The sequence below is a fragment of the Trachymyrmex cornetzi genome, unplaced genomic scaffold (assembly GCF_001594075.2).
Source record: "Trachymyrmex cornetzi isolate Tcor2-1 unplaced genomic scaffold, Tcor1.1 scaffold44, whole genome shotgun sequence".
Classification (NCBI taxonomy): Eukaryota; Metazoa; Arthropoda; class Insecta; order Hymenoptera; family Formicidae; genus Trachymyrmex; species Trachymyrmex cornetzi.
This window is the reverse complement of record NW_017299179.1, coordinates 597,868-618,620: the sequence shown is the minus strand read 5'-3', so window position 1 is coordinate 618,620 and position 20,753 is coordinate 597,868. Positions and strand designations below refer to the sequence as shown.

The 20,753-nt window shown below is 33.8% G+C and overlaps 1 protein-coding gene across 6 annotated transcripts in view; it reads left to right on the top strand.

Moving 5' to 3' along the window:
* LOC108764600 (nuclear receptor coactivator 3) overlaps positions 1–20,753 on the top strand; it is a 151,306-nt gene that overhangs the window by 117,227 nt on the left and 13,326 nt on the right. For 5 of the 6 annotated variants that reach the window (XM_018512911.1, XM_018512914.1, XM_018512913.1 and 2 more), the window contains 14 exons: positions 432–548; positions 695–872; positions 1,963–2,327; positions 2,972–3,201; positions 5,878–6,994; positions 8,005–8,127; positions 11,281–11,601; positions 11,809–12,048; positions 15,114–15,279; positions 15,516–15,676; positions 16,497–16,820; positions 17,107–17,219; positions 17,310–17,439; positions 18,534–18,822. In XM_018512911.1, the coding sequence (XP_018368413.1) occupies positions 432–548; positions 695–872; positions 1,963–2,327; positions 2,972–3,201; positions 5,878–6,994; positions 8,005–8,127; positions 11,281–11,601; positions 11,809–12,048; positions 15,114–15,279; positions 15,516–15,676; positions 16,497–16,820; positions 17,107–17,219; positions 17,310–17,439; positions 18,534–18,822 (3,874 nt within the window). The remainder of the gene's footprint in view (positions 1–431; positions 549–694; positions 873–1,962; positions 2,328–2,971; positions 3,202–5,877; positions 6,995–8,004; positions 8,128–11,280; positions 11,602–11,808; positions 12,049–15,113; positions 15,280–15,515; positions 15,677–16,496; positions 16,821–17,106; positions 17,220–17,309; positions 17,440–18,533; positions 18,823–20,753) is intronic. The other variant, XM_018512915.1, reaches the window with a different exon arrangement.

Below are 20,753 nucleotides of genomic sequence, written 5' to 3'. Positions count from 1 at the left end.
ATGAGCAGAATCGAAAAAAAATCTTTCGAACTATTTAGTGCTCATTTTGTGCTAATTTGTGCTGTCAAAAAAAAGTTAATATATTGATCCATTCCTCAAGAACTAACCCCTAACCGAATTATACACTATTAGGTTTAAGAGCAAAGTACCCTTCGCCACGAGCAGAATCAGTCGCTACTTCCACAATACAAATTTAATTTATTAATAACCGGGCAATGAGAGCATTAATACAGTACGGTAGTTGGAGCGCAATTAATATAATATATATTATTGACGCACACAATTTCACATTAGATTAAGTAAAAACTGATTGATATATGATTGATGTCTGAACGTTTTGGTTTCTTTCAAACCATCTTCAGCAATATTGAGTATAAATAATTTTCTTTTAATGTCGATACATAGAATTATTTTCGTTTTTTGCTCCACAGATTCGGCACTTTAGGCAACAAGAGGGTTCCAATAGTCATGCCGTACAACAGGGAGAAGTGTCCTCTTCGAATCCCAACATATTGTCCAACGATCAAGTTGGTCCTATCTTACTTGAGGTTCGTATTATCGAAATTAGCAGATGAGATTCATATAGTTAATCACCGTCAAACAGGAAAGCAAATTGCATCCTTTGTGGCTCTTTTAAAAGTCGCGGACCGTCACTTCGTAATTGCTACAACGACGTCGTATCTCTTCTTTGCAGGCGCTAGACGGCTTTCTATTTGTTGTAAATACGGAGGGCCGCGTGGAGTACGTTACGGATAACATAACGCAGTACATAAACTACACGAAGGACGATGTGCTCGGAAAGGATATTTACAACATCATTCATCATGGAGATCACAACACCTTCATGCCTAGTTTATTACCCATGTCTTTAGGTACGTATCTTAATTGTTTCACACACACGCGCGCGCGTGCGCACATTTTTTTCCTATAGGGGGTAGCGACACTCGCAGGGTAGATTGTAGATAGACACAATCAGTAGGTCATGGGTAATTTACTTTTTCAATTCATAAATGACCCTCTTCCTTAGGGACCGCGATTCGTTTTTCAATTTCTTCGCACAGTTATTCTTAACCTTCTTCTTGTTGTGGGTAATTTTCACAGATTCTAAGAGTAATATCTTTGATAAATTAGTTATTTTTTCACATCGTACTTTCTATATTTTGTATAGCTATATTTTTAATTGCAATAATTTGAGCCAACTAATTTTTATTTTTACATTCTTCAAAATGCGTTTTTAATTTATAATTGGTGAAATTATTATTGTGTGATAAAAGATATTTCATAAGAGTTGCTTTGAATTTCAAATGCATCTTCTTTGATGAATTTTGATGTCACTTTTTTCTTAGGAAGATCTTGTTTGAGATACATATTAATTAAATTTTTATAAATGAAATTTAGCTTTTTTTGAACTTTATTTGGCATCAATCAAAATAATTCAAGATTTGTTTATATTGACGAAAATATTCCAAATCTTTAGAAATTAATATATACAAGGTATTTGCATTCAATTAAAATACCACAGCAAGAAAGTTTTCGAAAAATTAAGTAAAAAAAATTATTTGTAAATATTTGTTTCTCAAGCAATAATTTTTGAGGTAATAAAGATTTAAATATAGCTAATTACAGACTATGTTTTGACGGCCATCTGTCCATGAATTGCGCATGCGGTAGTATTAGTGAGCTCACACTTCAGCGCGCTTACTAAAAAACTCACAGGTAACTGTCTACATATAGTCTATAATTAGTCATATTTAAATTCTTATTATCTCAAAAATTACTGCTTAAAATAAAAATTTATAAATAACTATTTTACTGTAGTATTTTGATTTGTGAATTTCGGGATCTTGTATACTACACATTTTACATATCCATCATTACAAAAGTTACGAAATTTTTTATTTGCGATTATTAAATTCAGTATTATTGATCGTTTAAGAAAACACTTGAGTTTACACATTCTAGGCTGGACCAGCGAGCCACAGCCTCAAACCAGGAATCGCACCTTTAATTGTCGCTTCTTAGTGAAGCCTCCCGATGATAAGGACCAGACTATGGAAGAGAAGCAACAGCGATTATCAAAGTACGAGTCTATGCAAATCAGTTCTGCTCTTCTGCCCAGTAACGCTGATCGTCTCGAGAGTGGTGATGTATCCTCCGAATCGTCAGACATTGTTCCTTGCGTGATGTGCGTAGCGCGTAGAATACCGCCGAACGAGAAGCTCATTGGTCCCGTTGAGCAATTCACCGTCAGATTGGATACCACTGGGAAAATAATCGCGGTCGACATCAGTTGGTTGTCCCCCACTTATTCCAAGTACCTAAACAAGGTAAAGACACATAGGACAATGTCGCATATCATTATGTTCACTTATTCTGATATGTAGAATTCGATAATTATTGAACTCTATTACATAAAATGATAAAGTATGTATGAAGAACTCTTTGTATCTTCACTAAGATGAGAATTTTTTATGATTTAATTGTAGTATAAATTATTTTTTAAAAGAAGAAACGTAAGAGTGCGCTTTGTAATCTCTATTTAATGCATTTAGTAATTACAAAAGCATACTGTCTTTCTTTTTCGTTGGAATAATGAAATTAATCACATTTGTCTGTCGCTATTATTTATTTCAGCTACCAAAAGATTAAATATGATTGATGATGATAATTTAGTAATACATTTTCCAACAGCTTTAAAAAGCATCGTTATCTTTTTGCGTAGTTATAATTGTTATTATATTACATATTTATCGGTAGATAATAGAATTAATTATTTTTACTATTGAAATTATTTTATCAAATTAAAACATGAAGCTCAATTGAATAAAACAATTTAAAAGATATCAAGGACAAAAGCTAGTTGTTAATTATTAATGTTTAATATTTATTTTATTTTTTTAGATATGTGTCTTCTTTTCATATTTCAAAGCCGGTTCTTGAAAGGTATTGACAAACGCGTTTTCTATTGCAGGACCTGGTAGGCACAGCGATTAAGGACTTGTGCCACCCTCATGATCGCAGTACACTCATGAAGCATTTGAGTGATACGGTTCAAGTCGGAGAAAGTACGAGCGATGTTTACCGACTGCGCGTTAGTCCTGATAAGTTCCTTAAGATACAAACAAAGTCAAAATTTTTCAAAGCGGCTTTGAATACGCAGGACGCGTTTGACTTCATAATGGCAACTAATTCTATTATTGGGTAAGTTTGCTTTTATTTCTTGCGAATAATTTTAATAGCATTATAAAGAATCATTATTATTCTTTAATTTTCAATTTTGAATGATAAACTCTAAATAAATTATTACGCATATTGAAAAGTACATAGAAGTTAAAATAATCTTATTATATATTAATATATTATATTTCACACGAAAAAGATATTCTAATGAAACTTGATATTTAGACGAAAAAATAATTTGTGAATCGAAATAGAACAAGAATATTTTTTTTTTATACTAAAAATTTAACAAATTCTCCCATAATCTAAAATAAGCTTATCTAATGAAGACATTTATTGATTTAATATTCTATTTTAATCACAATTTTTTAATTCCACTTAATTTTTGGTGGATTTTTATATTTTATGTCACCTAGTTTGTTGCTTTAATAACCTTTCTTTAATATATATAAGTAGTTTTTAATTGTTTTAGCACTAACGCTTTTTCGAGCACAAAAGTGACACATTTTTATTGCACATAATTTAATATATAAAATACATTACGGGACAATAAAAAATTATTTCTAGAAAGAAATGGATTATAATAAAATAAAATTTTTAGTTTGTAAATAAATTATATTTTTGGTAACAAAATTGTTCAAATATCTCTGCACAACAGTTAAATATAAAAATAAATATTCTAATTAGTTATCTCGATTCCTAATACGATTAAGTTTTAGAAAAGAGAGAGGGTGAATTGCTCATTTACAGCTCACATCTTTTTTCGTTTATTTGCACCAATTTATTAATTTCAGATCATTAAATCAGGGAGTTTTTTATGTTTCATAGTATTATAATACATATTTGGTTTGCAATGAATTTGCAAAGGGCACAACATTTGCATGTACATTAATACGGTTTCTTATTGGTGTTGGAGATCTGGCCACTCTTGAACGATTGTCTTTCACCGTAACCTAGTAGTTATGTATGTATTTCAGTTTGCTTTTAATGTTTAAACTCGACAACATCCGCCACATATTAACTTTGCTCAGGTCTAACATTGTCATATTACGTGATTATTTACGTAATTTATTTTTGACGAGATGATAACAATGTTTATATGGATATGGTGAGGGCTTTTAAGCACACAACATTTGCTTGTTACTGTACTCATGCTTCGAGAAATTCATTACGATGTTACTCGAGATCTTTCAGAGTAATTTTTATCTTAAATATTTCATTGAAAAAAAAAATAAAACTTTTTCTAAAATTTAGGATACATGTAATTAAAACACATATTGTATACCTATAGTATTTTATTAAGTTTTTTCTTAAAAGTTAAATTTGGTTTTAACTTATTAATTATTTTTAGCACAGTTGTACTTATTTTTCTTAAACATTAATATAAAGAAAATTTAAACTTTTAGAGGTGGCTTAAAAATACAAAATATAAATAATAGGAAGCATACAGCCACAGCACTAGATGTTTTAAGCGAAAGTCATATATTTAAAATTATATTATGATAAAAAGTAGACGTTTCGATCAAGATTTGACCATCATCAGTACATTAAAATATTAAGATGTTACATAATCAATTCTTGACTAGCGTTTATTGTCAATATTCTTTAATTTATGTCCGCTTGAAACATCTAGTGCTGTGGCTGTATGCTCCATATTATTTATATAAAGAAAATTATTCAAGTCAATCTTTACGCAGATTTAAAGATCTTAGTGAATTATATACATTTAAAAAAATCTGATATTTTTGAGTATTATATATACTTAATGTATTAATTCAGTGAGATGTTTATAATTCATAAGAATTGCTTTATTTATACATATAATCCCGTATTTATGCATTTAACGGAAATTAATATTGATAGAGAACAAAACAAATCACATTTTTTTTGCGCTAATATTTTTGCACGAATAAAGTTCTAACACAATTTCAGAATGTTTTCTGTTTTTAATTCTGTTTATCTGAATCATGCTTGGAAATATGTGTAATAAATACAACGGCATCTCTTCGTTAATAAATCTTAATTCAACATACATATCAGTTTAGATAGATTTCGTAGTAGTTCAATTATTTTCTTTCTAGGTCATAAATGATTTTGAGACATTTTGTTTCTAGTAAATTAATTAAATATGGCAAGACGTATAAAAAAAATCTATTTTTGTCTGATGTAGTGAGATTAAGCTGCATCGAGTTTCCTTCTTTCCTTTAACTGATTAGTTGAAATTTGTAAAGGGAGAAATTTAGTACTATTCTTCACACCTAAATAAAGATAACATATCTAGATAACATCTTTGTTTTCCATTGTACTGAATATGTAGAATAATTAATTTTTAAGTTCACAATAAAAATTATGATATCTATAAGATTATTAAAAATATTAGATCTGAAATAATTATTTATAAAAATGAATGTAATATATTCTATAGCAATTATATGACAGTTTTATTCTGCAAGTCTGCTAGACAGGACTGATCGCAATGCATATAGGAAATTTCTTAAACTAAGATTTGGATGCTGTTCTTACTCTTAAAGCTACAGGCTAACGCAAAAATAAATTACTTTTGATACTCTTGAAGAGAGACGACCAAGCTGATGTGGAATATTGTGTGATTTTGATAAATTACGCTTAGTCTTAGGTTAAAGAGATGCAGCTAACTGGCAAATTCATGTGTTACTTTGTTTTTCTTGCCCATAATAGGGACAATGACTTAATGCCTATCGAGGGTGGTCAGCTTTCCAACAACAAAGTGTGCTCAGGACACTCTAGCAACCGTTGTGCGAATAATAGTAATAATAATAACGGTAATAATAACAATAACGTGGGTGGCCCGCTGATGTCCGTCGCGCATCTGAACGGTCAAGTGAGTGGTATCAGTGCTCGCGGTATGGCAGCGACAACTGCCACTTCGTCGAACTCGATCGCCTTTAGCACGGGGGGTGCCAGTGGCGGCGGCGGCGGCGGTGGTGGTAGTGGCGGTAGCAGTGATTCGTGCAACCCCCTAACGTCGCTGAGCACGTCAACTGGCAATCCGTTCAACCATTTTTCGGGGAACATGGACCTGGAATTCGAGCTCTTCCCCAGTTCCACATGGGACTTGGATAGTAGTGCCGGGTGGACAGATAGGCCGGAGTCGAGAGCAAGCGGGCCACCAAACTCACGACCACCTTCCCAGCCATCCCCGACACCACCGAGTCCACAGGGAACTTTCTCTAACTCGACGTTAATGCCTATAGACAGACTTAGCCCAAATCCGGTCTGCATCGCTCCTACCTTCAGTAATTCGTTCCCCTTCAGTCCTCTTCAGGAGACGACACAGACGGCTACATTGAGCAATGCTGCCACTAATGTCAACACCAACGGCGGCGGCGGTGCCGGCAGTAGCGGTATCAGCAGCGGAGTCAGTGGCGTTGGTAGTAACACCACAACAACCGTCAAACGAACTGATGAGAGCAACAAGAGCGGATGTCCTACTAGCAACAGTGGTGGCGGCGGTACCATGGACAATGCGACCACGAGGACCAGCAACACTGCCGTTACCGCTGTTGAAACTCAGAACAACAGTGTTGTGTCCACCGAGTCCGGTAGGCTCAGAAACTTATTGACGAAGGGCCCGAGCGCTAGTGACGATAGTCAGGACAATACAAACAACGATTCGGATAATCAGAATAAGCATCGGATATTGAAAATCCTGTTGAACCAGCAGGACGAAGACGACTATCATACGGAACATAAAGTGCGTACGAGCCCTAGCAACATGCCAAAGTCGAGCATGGGGCACTCTAAATCGTCGCTCGGAAATAACATGTTATTGCAAGTAAGTCGACCGTTTGTAATTAATCTATGATTTTGTAATTAGAATTTTGTAATAAGAAAAAAAATTAGAAATGTTAATATCTTGAAAGAGATGCTCTATCAAGAAAAATGATTAAAATGAATTTAATCCTTGACTACAACAATGAATTATTTGGATTTGAAGCAAACATTTTAGACGATTGTACAATTTATATAATTGGTCACATAGTTTATCTACAATTTACAACCACATAATATTATGTGGTTGTAAATTGTAGATAAACAAAACTTTATTTTTTTATCATTTAATGTAAGGCGGAGGTTCACTTGCATTCTATACTTCAAACATATGTTTGAAGATGTTTAGAACTTAGATATTGTTTTCATAACTGTAGTTACGGTAAAATTAAAAAAATTAATATATTTTGAGTTTAAAAAAGAATTTTTCAATGTATTTAAATGTTTAAAAAAAGTTTGAATATATAGTCTTCTCGTGTCTTAAATGGAGTTAAAAGTGGATGTTTAAGAAGTAAATAAAAAATTTATTAAAAATTTTTTAATTATGGCCTATGATTTAATAATAATTCAATTTTACAAATTTTATTGAAAGTTACGAACAATCAAAATTGCAAAAAATTAACTTTTTAAAACTATAAATAAAATTCAGCAAAAGCTTGATAAGAAAAAAAAAACGTTGATCAAAATATAACTAACCAATAAGAAGAAGAAAATGATCAAAATATGTTGATTTAACGAATGATAGAATATAAAGAGATAGTTTTGGCCTATGATTTCATAATTGCATTTTTTCTTTTAAAAATAGCTTTATAGCTGATAATTATATTAAATATCTTTTGTTTTCTATTTATTTTATTATTCGATTGAAGGAAATCGAAAATTTGAAAAATATCTATTACTTTTGAATTTTATAACTTTTGCATTTTTCTGTACAAATTGTATACGGATCTCTAATTTAACAGATCTCGTTTCTTTTAATTCCCATAATTAATTCTTTCTTTTTTGTATTTTAAGTTATTAAATGAGAAAAATGACGACGAGGATGAAGAAACACGTGCCGGGGTGAAGAAAAGAAATGAACTCCTGCAACAGCTGATGAAAGATCATGACGAAGACAGAAATTTGCTGAAAGAACAAGTACGTTTTATATTTTAACTATAGAAATCAAAATAATGGTGCTCAACAGTGTAAAAGAAAGAATAACTTATTATAAAACAAATCAAATATAAGGAATAAAATGAAAATAATATTCTAAATATGCATGATAAGATAAGAAAAGTAACTTTCTATAAGATAAATTAAAGTTATCTTGTGGACAAAGTATAATAATATAAATCAATATATGGTATATATCCAAAGTCTAGAAATTGTCTAATATTTCGAAAGCAAAGCATTTTTGAGAAAAATGTTTGACATAAAAGTTGTAGGGTTTAAAAAGATCTATTTATTGATGACATCCATTTGACTTTGGGTGGTGTCGCCAAGGTCAGGTCAAATCGATTATTTTAAATGGAACACTCTATTTTTTATGACAGAATCTAATAGCTGGTGTCAAGAGCTTTTAAAAACTAGAATAAAGTCTTTTTTCATTAAGTACTTTTCGAGTTATAAGGCTTAAAAATTACAGTATCACCGGCATTAGCATTACGCAAGGTGTTCGACCAATGACTTAAAACCTCTTAAATGCTATTCAGAATCATCTCCTGGATAACATTTGTCAAGACCAAAGCCATTGGAGGTTATATTTTTTATTTTCATTTTAACGTAAAAATGAATTTTTAGTGCAAAAATGAAAATAAGAGGAATAATTTCTAGTGGATAATTTAAAGTATTGTAATAACGTAGCTTGCTTTATCCAACTCATTCTTTATGTTTAGAGTTCTGTAGATAATTTTTTCAATATTTTAAACGATTCACGAGCACGAGAATAAAAATTTCCGTTAGGGACTCGCGTCTGCTACTTATTCGGCCCTGATGCGGCGGCCAGTTTCATTATAGGCCTGTTCTTTTTAGCTGAACTTTTGCATCAGTTAATCTTTCTTCCTTTTCTCTCCAGGAGGAAAGAAGAGGAAAAAAGATGAACTGGTGCAAAAGTTCAGCTAAAAAGAACAGACCTTATGTGCCATGAGCTTAAGAGATTGGACACTATACGTTTGCTTCGCCATACTTTTTAGAACCTACTTAAAATAAAATAAGATAGATAATGCATAAAGATGCCTAATGATGGACGCAGCAAATGCCGCGCGCGACATTTGCCGCGTCTATCAGTAGGCATTTTAAGATAGAATGAGACATCCACGCATCTTATTTTATTTTATGTATCTATCTCATTCTATTTTAAGTAGCCTGAATGAAAAATATGGCGCACCAATCAGAAATTGTCTAAACGATGTCCAATCTCTTACTTGAAAATCTCTAGGTTACATCAATCAAGTGCATGTTTTTTTTTTCAAACGCGCGCGTGTAAATGTCTATTATGTATCTTAAACCAAGGTGAAAATTAAAAGTGAGCAAAGTCATTAGGTTTTGACCAGTGGAATTATAAACAATTAATAAAGCCCTGATTAAAATTCTGAGATCGCATCAATCTTGGCTTTGTTCTTTTTAACTGAACTTTTTGCACGGTTCACCTTTTTTCTTTTTCTTTTTAGTGGAGAGAAAAAGAAGAAAGATGAATCGTGCAAGAATTTTAGCCTAGATTTTTAGAAAAAGAATACACCTCTTGACTAGCTTTCCCTCCTATACCTAACCCTCTTGTTGCAAGTCGTGGCGCCGTCGTTCCATCGCTCGCTTCCACGGCTTGCGACGAATGGCAGCAGTAGGGAGAATTGTGAGAAACGTGCAATTCAACACGTACTACTCTACACAATCATGGAATTAAAACTTAAACTTCCTTTGGAGACTCATGGATGGATACTGCGATTAAATTTAACAAAAATACATGTTATTCCAAGTTACCTACACTGTCCCAAGTCACCTGCATTTACGATACGTCGGATAATCCGGACTCTAATGATTAGTAAACTCAGAAACCTAGTTTACACCAAGCACTTGATACGCGTATTAAGTACCATATCCGTACCAAATCACTTGATACGCTTGGTATAAACGCTGGCGGATTATTTTGGTCTGATACTTCTGAATCACGAGTATCAGATCAAGCTGATACGCGTATCAAATGATATCAAAGAATCTCAGCGTGCTGTAAACGCTTGGTTCGTATATTAAAATTCGCCATTGTAAATTCAGGTTAAAGTTAGAATTGGAGGTTTTTTATATCTTGAAAAGCAGTGAAGACATCATGTCACCTAATCTGATCTGAGACAGATCGGTGTAAATAAGGACGTATCAAATATCCGCACCAATTTGATACACGTACTAACTGATTTAATGGTGTAAAAGGGATCATTCACTTTCGTTTTTACCTCGTTTCAAGATACATAATCGGCCAGAGGACCGAAATTTGTTAGTTAAATTAATGAAAAAAGAGGAAGGAAAGGAAGGGAAAGTGGAAGTGGAAAAAATATGGTGAAAGGATGATAATGTAGATTAACCCTAGATGATCACATGGGGTCAACATGACCTCCAAGCACGTTTAAATGGCTGCCACAGTTTTATTTTCATAGGTATAGGGTCAAAAAAAATTAAGAACATTCTTTGAAATATGTATTCGCATTGGTTTTTTGCTGAATTAATAATTTTAAAATAGTAAAAAAAATTCATAAATGAAAGTCTAGTGAAAAGTGACTTTTTTTCATTAAAAAGTCCTGACTTTTTTATTTTTTTATATTTTTGTGTAAAATTTTAGAGATAAAGTCTTCAGATGCTGCACTTCGATAAAAAAATTATTGCAATAGCAGGCATTTCAAAAAATGTGTTTATTTTGAAGATTGATTGGGGTGATTAAAAAAAAAATAATCTAACGCGTTCCACTAACGCGTTTTACGTCATGCCAATCGCATGGTAATGTAGTTAGAGACTTAGGGGCTCCACACAATAAAAGGAACAGAGAACAGAGAATAAGAATTTCAACCTATCAGAAATCATGTATTGTGGAATACACACTGCGTATTCCACAATACATGATTTCTGATAGGTTGAAATTCTTATTCTCTTTTCTCTGTTCCCTGTTCCTTTTATTGTGCGGAGCCCCTCAAACTACACTGGTAGATGGAGCGTCAGGCGTTATTTCGAAATTTAAGTTGATGAATATTTAGTCCAAACTTTTGGTGGAGTCATAGTGACCCCTAGTGATCATCTAGGGTTATGCATTCTTTTCTCTGCTTTTAGGACATTCAAAATAAGGATACTCTTTTACTAAGTCTTGGATATAACCACACGTCACCGTCGCAATCAAGTGATCATATAGGTCTCGGGAACACGACGCAGGTAGGCCAGAAGAGGCCAGGAGAGGATGGTGATTTGAACATAGCTGTGAAGCGACCTGTGGACGGTTCGCAGGTGTCTTCTTCGGGAACGAGCTCCTCGAATAGCGCAACGAGTAAGCTGTGGGAGAAGAATAAAATGTTGGCGTCTTTGTTAGCGAAACAACCGCCACAACAAACGAATATCCCACAGATTTCTGCGTCTGAGATATCGGCAACGCCACAGGTACGATTTGAATAAATTTTTTATTAAAAGATATGTATTCGAAAGACTCGATACTGAAAAATAAAAAAAATATACGGCAAATGAGAGTCAAGCGCAGTTAATGGAACGTAAATTACATTTTGGCTTCTCTTCATTCCATCAGAATCTATATAAAAATGGGCAAGGTTCTTTTTTTTAAATAATAATTGTAATTGATTTTTTAATTAGGACAAGCTGCTTCGCTTAAAACAGCAACCGCCGAAACAGCAACAACAACAGCAGCAGCAACAGCAACAGCAACCGCAACCACAACCGCAACAACAGCAGCCTTGGACCGGTGGCAGTTTGCAAGTTGGTAATAATAATGCGATCACGACAACTGCGACGTCGGCGCGTCCTCTCCAAAGCCAGTCGAGACAACTACCTCGTCCAGCAACCAATACCTACCTCAGTCATATGCTAAGTCAGGTGAGCGCGATTAAATTTAATTTAACAAAAATGGTAAATTAAGACTTTAACTTGTTCGCCACATGTGGAACATTGCATATGTGTATATAGCCTTTTCATTAATGATTGAATATTCATATAGTTAGAATGAGAAAGATAAAACAGGTTCAGAAATTTGCAAAGCAAAAAGGAATGGAAAATAATTAAAGAAATAATAAAATAATAAAATAATTAAAGAAGAAGATTCTCCCTTGATTATCTCTGGAGTCTGGAGATGACCATCAGCATCCTTATTTAATCGTGCATGCGCTGTTAATTTTCATTGTTAGCTGGGTAGATTTGAGAAGAGCAATATATGCTATGACCAAAGAGGTTATAATTCTTTGGCTATGACGGTATGTTCGAGGATAAACTTCTCTTTCTCGATGCTAAAGCTCTAGATATACCAAATGCTCGGTCCACAATCTTACTTTAAGAGGCTGTAAGCCGTAAGCTGTAAGTTATAAGTGACGATATATCGGCCACATAACTTGTACTAGTTATACTTTTAGGCCGTAAGAATTGAGTTTTGCCTAATTTGCTTAAGCCTAATGGTTAAAGCCTAAAGATTGCGCAAAAACAGATTAAAGACAAATTATTGTCACTTAATCTCTTTCAACTTATGACTTAAGGCCTTTTAAAGTAAGATTGTGGGCCGAGACAAAGTAGCTCAATCCTTTTATCTGAGCCGAAATGCCGACAAATTTTCTATTGGTTATTTCGACCGCCATTTTTGATCTAATGACTGTAGTCCCAATAAGCGCTTAGGCCGGTATTCATAGTCAGATCTTATATTCAAAACCGTCTTAAATACGGTCTTAAGAAGTCACGAACCAATCAGAGGGCTGCATTAGCGTCTTGAGACATTAGTCCGGATCTACAACAGAGTTTTAAGCCTTAAGCCATAAGAAATGGGCGAATCGCAGTCGCTTATTCTTCTCGAATTCGATTGTAATTGGTCAATTTCTTATGGCTTAAGGCTTAAATCATCTATTGTAGATTCGGACTTACTTAAGACGGTCTTGAAATAAGAATCGACTATGAATACCAGCCTTAGTGTTATTATATATTTCACCATGGCATAGATGCAAGAAGTCTGCGCTATGCTTTTCTACAAGGGAATGCGCGACGCAGGCACAAAATAACCGCAAGATGCGTACGAATGTTTAAACATTGTTGTCGTTGATACAAACAGGTGGTAAAAAATAAACAGCTGTGATTTTTTATAATATCTACTAGTAGTGTTTTAATATAAAGTTGTGTATATATATTTTAGGATACACAAAATTAATGAATGTATGGATATATATCACACATTCTTCTGTGACAGATATATTATTCCTTATTGATCCATTATTATATCATCTTTCTCATTATTATCAGGAGACACGGTAGTGACGTCTCGATATTATAATAATTTTCCTTGTCCATGTTTTTAAGGATCCAAACTGCGCAATCATGTATAACAACCGCGCCAGTAAAGCGTAACGTGGGCGCAGGTGTTGAAAATAAAATTAATTTATTTCCGTTGCATCGTGACGACACGCCACTACGATCGGTAATAATTCTCTTGTGCCTGCGCCTGCGCTCTTACGCCGTGTTACATCTTGCCGCGTAGACAAGGCCCGTCTACAATACAGAGAGTAAGAAGTAAAAGTAAGAAATTGACCAATCACAGTCGATTATTCTTCTCACATTCGACTGTGATTGGTCAATTTCTTACTCTTCTTACTCCGTGTATTGTAGACGGGCCTACATGTGGTCTGTTTTCTGTTCCTGCACTAGACTGTTCTAGAACTCTCTTTCTCGCTTTCGACAAATATCAAACGTATATCTATCTCACTTTAAGTTCCTAAAGTGTACACTAGTTCAGTCACAGAAAACAGACCTATGGTGTGTTCTTGCGCATGTTTATCTGCTGCAACCAATCAGAGCTTGACTTTTTTTTCGCCATTTTTTGGCGAATTTTGTTTCAATACGTCTGCTATGACAGTAAAACTTAGTTTCACACATAGTAAATAATCACTTATTTATAGTAAATAATTTTTTAGCTATTATTTTTTTTTTTTTACTATTATTTATTATTTTTACTTAAATTTAATATATTTTTTAATCATTTTTCAAATCATATGACAGCCGCGCAAATATATATGTTGTAAAATGGCGGAAAATGGGATCAGCGCGTTGCTATGCGCAAATTTGTCTTAGTTACAAGCACACCAAAGGCGTCGTCTACAATACACGGAATAAGAAGTAAGAGTAAGAAATTGACCAATCACAGTCGATTATTCTTCTCACATTCGACTGTGATTGGTCAATTTCTTACTCTTCTTACTCCATGTATTATAGACGACACCTAGTTTCTTTTCTGTACTGTACACTTTTGAAACTTAAAGTGAGATAGATATTCATTTCATATTTGTCTAAAGCGAGAAAGAGAATTTTAGAACAGTCTAGTGCAGGAACAGAAAATAGATTACATGTCTACTTGCATCATGGTATAGACGGAGCCTTTATTACGGAGGTTAAAGCATGACTTTTACAAAGGTTTGACTGTAATTTATTTTTACTCGTATTAATGTCTTTATTTTTTAGTAAATCTCTCAATTTTTATCTTAATTTTAATTTTCTAGTTACATTTAACCAAAACTTTATTTTTATAAAAAAGTAGATACACAATTTTAATATTATATTTTATTATAAATATATTTTACTTGCTTTTATGGCTCTCTAATTCTGCTTTTATGGCTCTCTCAGATTCTCTAATTATTTATCCAATTTAACTCCTAAATAATAAATTTGTGATGCACGTGCCCACTAACGTTTGAGAGGAGGTGCACTCGGTTAAGGGTTAAATTGAGTATTTTCTGACTGAGCATTCTCATACGTTTTTTTTATAAATAACAAACTACTTTCTTAGTATAAACATTAAATACCTTTTGTAGTTAAAAAGTTAATAAAAAACAATCAAATTTCTACTGTATATCCTTATTGACTGATTCGTTGTCTTAGGTAATATTTTTAAACAAAAGTATATTTTTTTGCAGCAACAGAGGCCCCAAATAGGACCAATTGAGTCCGAATTTCCGGGTAGCGGAGAATACCGTCAGACTAGCAACGATCCAACTAACTGGCATAATCAGTCGTCGGATCCGGATCTCTCCGAAATTTTGGATCAGGTTATCGAGATTGTCCCGGATGAAGATATCGCAAGTAAGTATAGCAAAATATTAAACAATAATTTTCCATGAGCATATGATGAATGCTTTGCTCTGAGCTGATTATTCTCCATCTTTTTTATCAAAACAAAATTTTCTAACAATACAGAAAAAAATATTTTTTGTATATATGTGTTTGTCTGCGCATGTGTGCGTGTATCTATGAATAACTACAATTACTCGCACAAAATTGATTGTTCCTAAAAGATCTAATAAATTCATTTATGACAGGAACTCTTCTAGCTGATATTGAAGCGCCGGAGAATAATGTCATGAACGAAACAATGGCAATTAATGCTATTCAGAAGACGTTGATGTTGTGTGAGACTGTTGTGAATTCAACGTCCTCCAGTATAACTATGTCTGGCACGCCTCCAGCCTATTCGACTGCGGTAAGTTTTTTCTTCTATTGTAAGCCATTTATTTTGGATTAATCTTATTCGTTTTCTTAAAAGTATTTTTTAATTTATTGTGTCGAATAGTCGAATAATCAATTTTGAAGTCATCGAGCAATTAATCAATTTCTCAAAAGGCGCGGCATTGATCATCTCCCCATCATTAGTGCTCAAGCTTGAAATCTTTTCATTGGACAAGACGGCCAGCGAATCTTGAATTCTTGAAAACCGGGAATTGTCTGATATATCATATCGTTTGAATACGTGGCAGTACACTGCCCGTCAATGATTCGAAGGGTCCTGCAGTAGCTCTAACTTATCGGCCTGATATATTAATCACAAGATCGATAATTTGATGTAGAAAACTTCCGTTATTGATCTTCTCAATCCTGTGGATAAATCAGGTTGATGAAGTCAGGGCAACATTTAATGTTAAACAAGGACTGGGTGTCGATTGTGTATCTTCAAATGACATAAAAATTACAAAAGTGAGCAAATTCACTAGAGTATTCATAATTTAATTGGTCAATACCTAGTAACCTTCACTCACTTTTGTAATTTTTACCTTTCAAAATTCATAATCGACCTCCAGATGATGAATCAGCTATATATGAGTGAAGCAGCTATTGCTTCTCGCGGCACACGGCGTTTAGAGTGGAGATAAGCAATACCGCCATCCGGACTCTGCTGATTTATTATGAAAATTGAGTAATATTACCATTTCCAGCGTAGTAGCCAATAGGATCGCGCGCAGGTAATCCAGCAGGAAAAACGCATTGTATTCCATAATCTTATAAATCGTTGAATTTTGTTATAGTTGGGAACTACGCCTGTGACGACTGCCAGTCATAATTACCAGCCACCTCCTATGTATCAACAGCCCAGGATGAGGTTCAATCAGCCAAGCATTAGACAACCCGGCCAGTTTACGCAGTTGCAGCTGCAACAACAACGTTCTAAGCTCATACATCAACAGCAACAGCAGCAGCAGCAACAGCAGAAGCAACGATTACTGCAACAACAGCAGCAGCAACAGTTGCTTATCCCATCAAATGCTACTGCGACGGATCAAATGAACAGTGGCATTAACATTGACAACCTTTTGAACAATACCGTTGCGCCGCCGAATGTGTCGTTGCAGGTATGTGTCGTATACAGTTTATCACAAAAGTACAAGAAATAAAAAATTAAAAGAGAAATTAAAAATAAAACATTACTAGAGAAACTTATTTCTCTCTTGACTTTTTATATATAAAATAATAATAACAAATGATATTAAAAATTTCATAGTCAAATTATACAAAATATAATTATTCGCAATTTTTGATAGATTGTATTAGCTTATTTCTAATAAAAATTGGTTACTATATTTTTTGTATCTAAAAGATGCATAATAACTACATATGTGCAATGTTTTTTTTATTCAGCGATCGAATGGCCCAGATTCACAAGTTTCTCCAGGCTATGGGGCATCCGTCCAGATGGCTTCTGGTCACCGACTCGCTCACTCGTATTCCCATCCATCGACGATACCGCAGCAGTAAGTATCCCGTTAAGCATCCCGGACTGTTTATTCCGCTTAAGATAGCTTTCTTAAAAATCTCAACACGTGGTTTTCTTTTTATTATAGCCACATTGTGAATAGTAATTTCAACAGTGGTCAACAAGTGTCCGCCGCGGCGAGGCTTTCGCCACATTCTCCGGCCGGTATACTGCCGGTATCGTTCTCTCATCCGCCATTATCGCCACGGGTGGCACAAGTGAGTATGAAAGCATTGTTACACCGCCAAGAAGGAAAACTAAGGAGACTCCACTTAATCTAGCCAGTCCTCAACACATGGGTCGATTTTGCGTTTCGATTCTCGACACTCACAGCGTTTGTGAAGTTTGTAGTCCTGCGCATAATGAATGCGCCGTAGGAAAGTATCATGAACGTAACTTAACCCCTCTGTGAAGGCGACTTTGTCTGCATGGTTACATTGGTTACTGAGTCTCCGTTTTGGAGCCTTTGGAGGCTGAAACCTTAGATTAAAAAAGAATGCATAACCTGATAGGAACTTAATTTCTTTCCGGTATTTCTCTTTACGTCCTTATATCCTGTTTTGTAATCGAGCACTACACAACAAAATGGCATTGCAATTGTTCTCCTATTTGTCCTGTATGTTCTTTAAACATTATATATACATTAAATATCCAGATTCGTAATTTCTTTGGAAATCGGAGATAAAAATGTTTCTTTCAGGAATTAGGTCCTTCTTTCTTCCTACAGTATCTAATCTAATTACGGCGCACTCACTACGTGCAGGACTATACAGTACACAAGCGCTGTCGAGAATCGAAACTTAATTTGAAACGCAAAATTGGCCCACTTTTATTTATGAAAGTGAAATCTCCTTAGTGTCTTCCTTCCTGATCAGCTCAGTAGAACAAAAATACTCGTACAAGTTTCTAGTTTCATTAAGCTATTATAGAGACTATGATTGCAGATCCATAATGAACCAATCACAAGGAATCAGCCTCATTGTGATTGGTCCATTATGGATCAGTAGTCGGTACTGTAGAATTGATAGTTCAATATGAGCTTTAGTTAGAATTAATTAAATATTAATCATCTTATTTGAAAAATAAAAATGTGGAAAAAAGCTTAATCTATGTTTGTATGAATAATTTGCAAGTTAATGCAATGCTTAAAAACAAGCTTGAATCATACGTTCAATACGTTGGATTTCTATTTGCATTTTATAATACGATATGCATATTGTTCTTTTCTTTGTTTTCTGCTTTTCATTTTTTATATTTAACGTATTTTTATTTCTGTGAATATTTTTATACGTTTGCACGATATATGCGCTAGGGCAATTACGGCAACACACCGAGATTATTCAACCAGGTGAACCAGGTGAGGCCGCAACAACAGGTCACGACGCAACAACAGCTACAGCAGCAACAACAACGATCAATGCCTTCGCCGGGGACGGCAGCCTCCGCCCGGCAATCTCCGTTTCCTGCCGAAGCGTTTCCTCCACCGACGTCGCCTACAGCCAGCCAGTTCCCGCCAGGTCCCAATACTGCACCAAACCCATCGGCTCAATATCGAATTCAACGGACCACATCTACTCCTTCTGCTACGACACAGTTGCCAGGTATGTATTGTTTTTCGTACTAATCGATTGTCAAACTCAAGTGATCGTTATATAGTCCCCTGTGCTTTAAGGCTAAAAGATAATTAGGATTATTGCAATTAAAATAATTAGAATTGATTTTGAAGAAAAAGAGAAAAGAAAAAGTTTTGCGATCGTGTAGGAAACATTGTTTTGAATTTACAACAATGAGAGATGTTTGGGGATAATAAATATTAATTAGAAATATATATAATATAAAGAATTAAAAATGTGTATTGGTAATTAAATAGAAAATTATTTAAGTATCATTATTTCTTATTTCATTGTTTAGTTGCAATGGAATAATGGCAAATACGAGATTTCATATTATGCGGTGTCCGAAAATACAATATGACGAATATTATATATTATATAATATTTAGTTGTAAGATTAGAAATATAAGTATCTTCGGAAAGTCGTTTTACCGTACCAACGCGTATCTAACTGTATTTGTTTTAGTTGATTTAAATACATTGAAAACTTGATAGTTTTTAAAGAATTGCATAGCAATTAAAATGCTCTTTTTATCATATTCTTTGTTTGACTATATTTCAAGTATAATTTTTAATATCGGTAAATCGACTTCTCTACAGAGTATTCTGATTAATGTAATGTTATTTAATGTTTAAGTCATAAATCGCGATTATATTTTTGTCACTTATTAATAAGAGGAAGGTTAGGTTTACTGCGTGTCTGAAATAGGCGGTTGTATCTATTTTATAATGCGTTTAAACATGTCAACTATTTCGTTTCGTTCGCGGATAGTAGCAAAGAAATTCTTGAGTAAGTGCTAGTTTTTACATAGAGGCTCGTTTAGCTGGTTTTTATAATAAAAAACAATATGCGATTTAATATATAATTATACGCGCGATGAAAGCTGTGATTGAAATATACGAAAGATTTTGTCCCAAAGTCGGTAAGTATATACAGTATGTTAAAATAAACTCTTGTTTAATCTCTACTAAACTGTGAAAGCCGTGCGTAGATTAGTCGGGTATGTGCATAGACTTTATTAGTATTTTTTATGCCTGTATCTCTCGATGTTGTTCTGTGAATAGATTTCCGTAATATTGTGTCATACGAATTCTCTATATAAAGAAAGCGTAACTCCGAGTAATGTAGTAGATTTTGCATAGATTGTGATTTAATCTTCTAATTTATGATTGGAGCGGTGTTATACTAGAGATTGAAACGCTTTCTTAGCTCTATAATTTTCTGATCTATCTTTCAAGCGAAAAATCTTATTAATTCTGTTTCTTCACTTGCGGAGTTTAGATTTAACATTCCTTTTTTTAACATGAGTTTAGCATAATTAGGAGATTTAAAATATTTTAACAGATTGAATGAGATATACATATTTCATTATATGTGGCAGTTAACTTAAAAAAATATATATGTAATGGTTTTAATTTCTTCATTATCTAACATTAGACAATATCTATTTACTGCAAAACTTTCGACTGTGTTATAATATTGTATAATATTTACTGGTAATTCTTTGTGAATATAAAAATAACATTGTCGAGAGATCTACTTACTAACAATTTCAGATATACAATAGTTTTCTTTATTTTGCGTACAACTGTATCTGCTTTTGACTTTCGGTTAGCGGAATCGAAATGCGCTTTCCGGGTGCATTATTCAGCCGGTTTTTTAAATCCGTTAGATACCAAGTGATTTATACGCACTTTTCTATTGTAAATCCTGGTAATCTTGGATCCTAAAATTTTTTAATCATAATTGGAATATAGGGATAAAAAGAGCTTTTTTTGAAAATATAATAAACAATGAGATGGTTTAGATAAAAATATAAATCCTATCCCATGACGACTAGATTTTTGGAAAGAGCAACTCTTTTTACTTCCAAGTACCAATTATGGCAGAGCTGGGATTTAGTTGCACATTTCGGCTC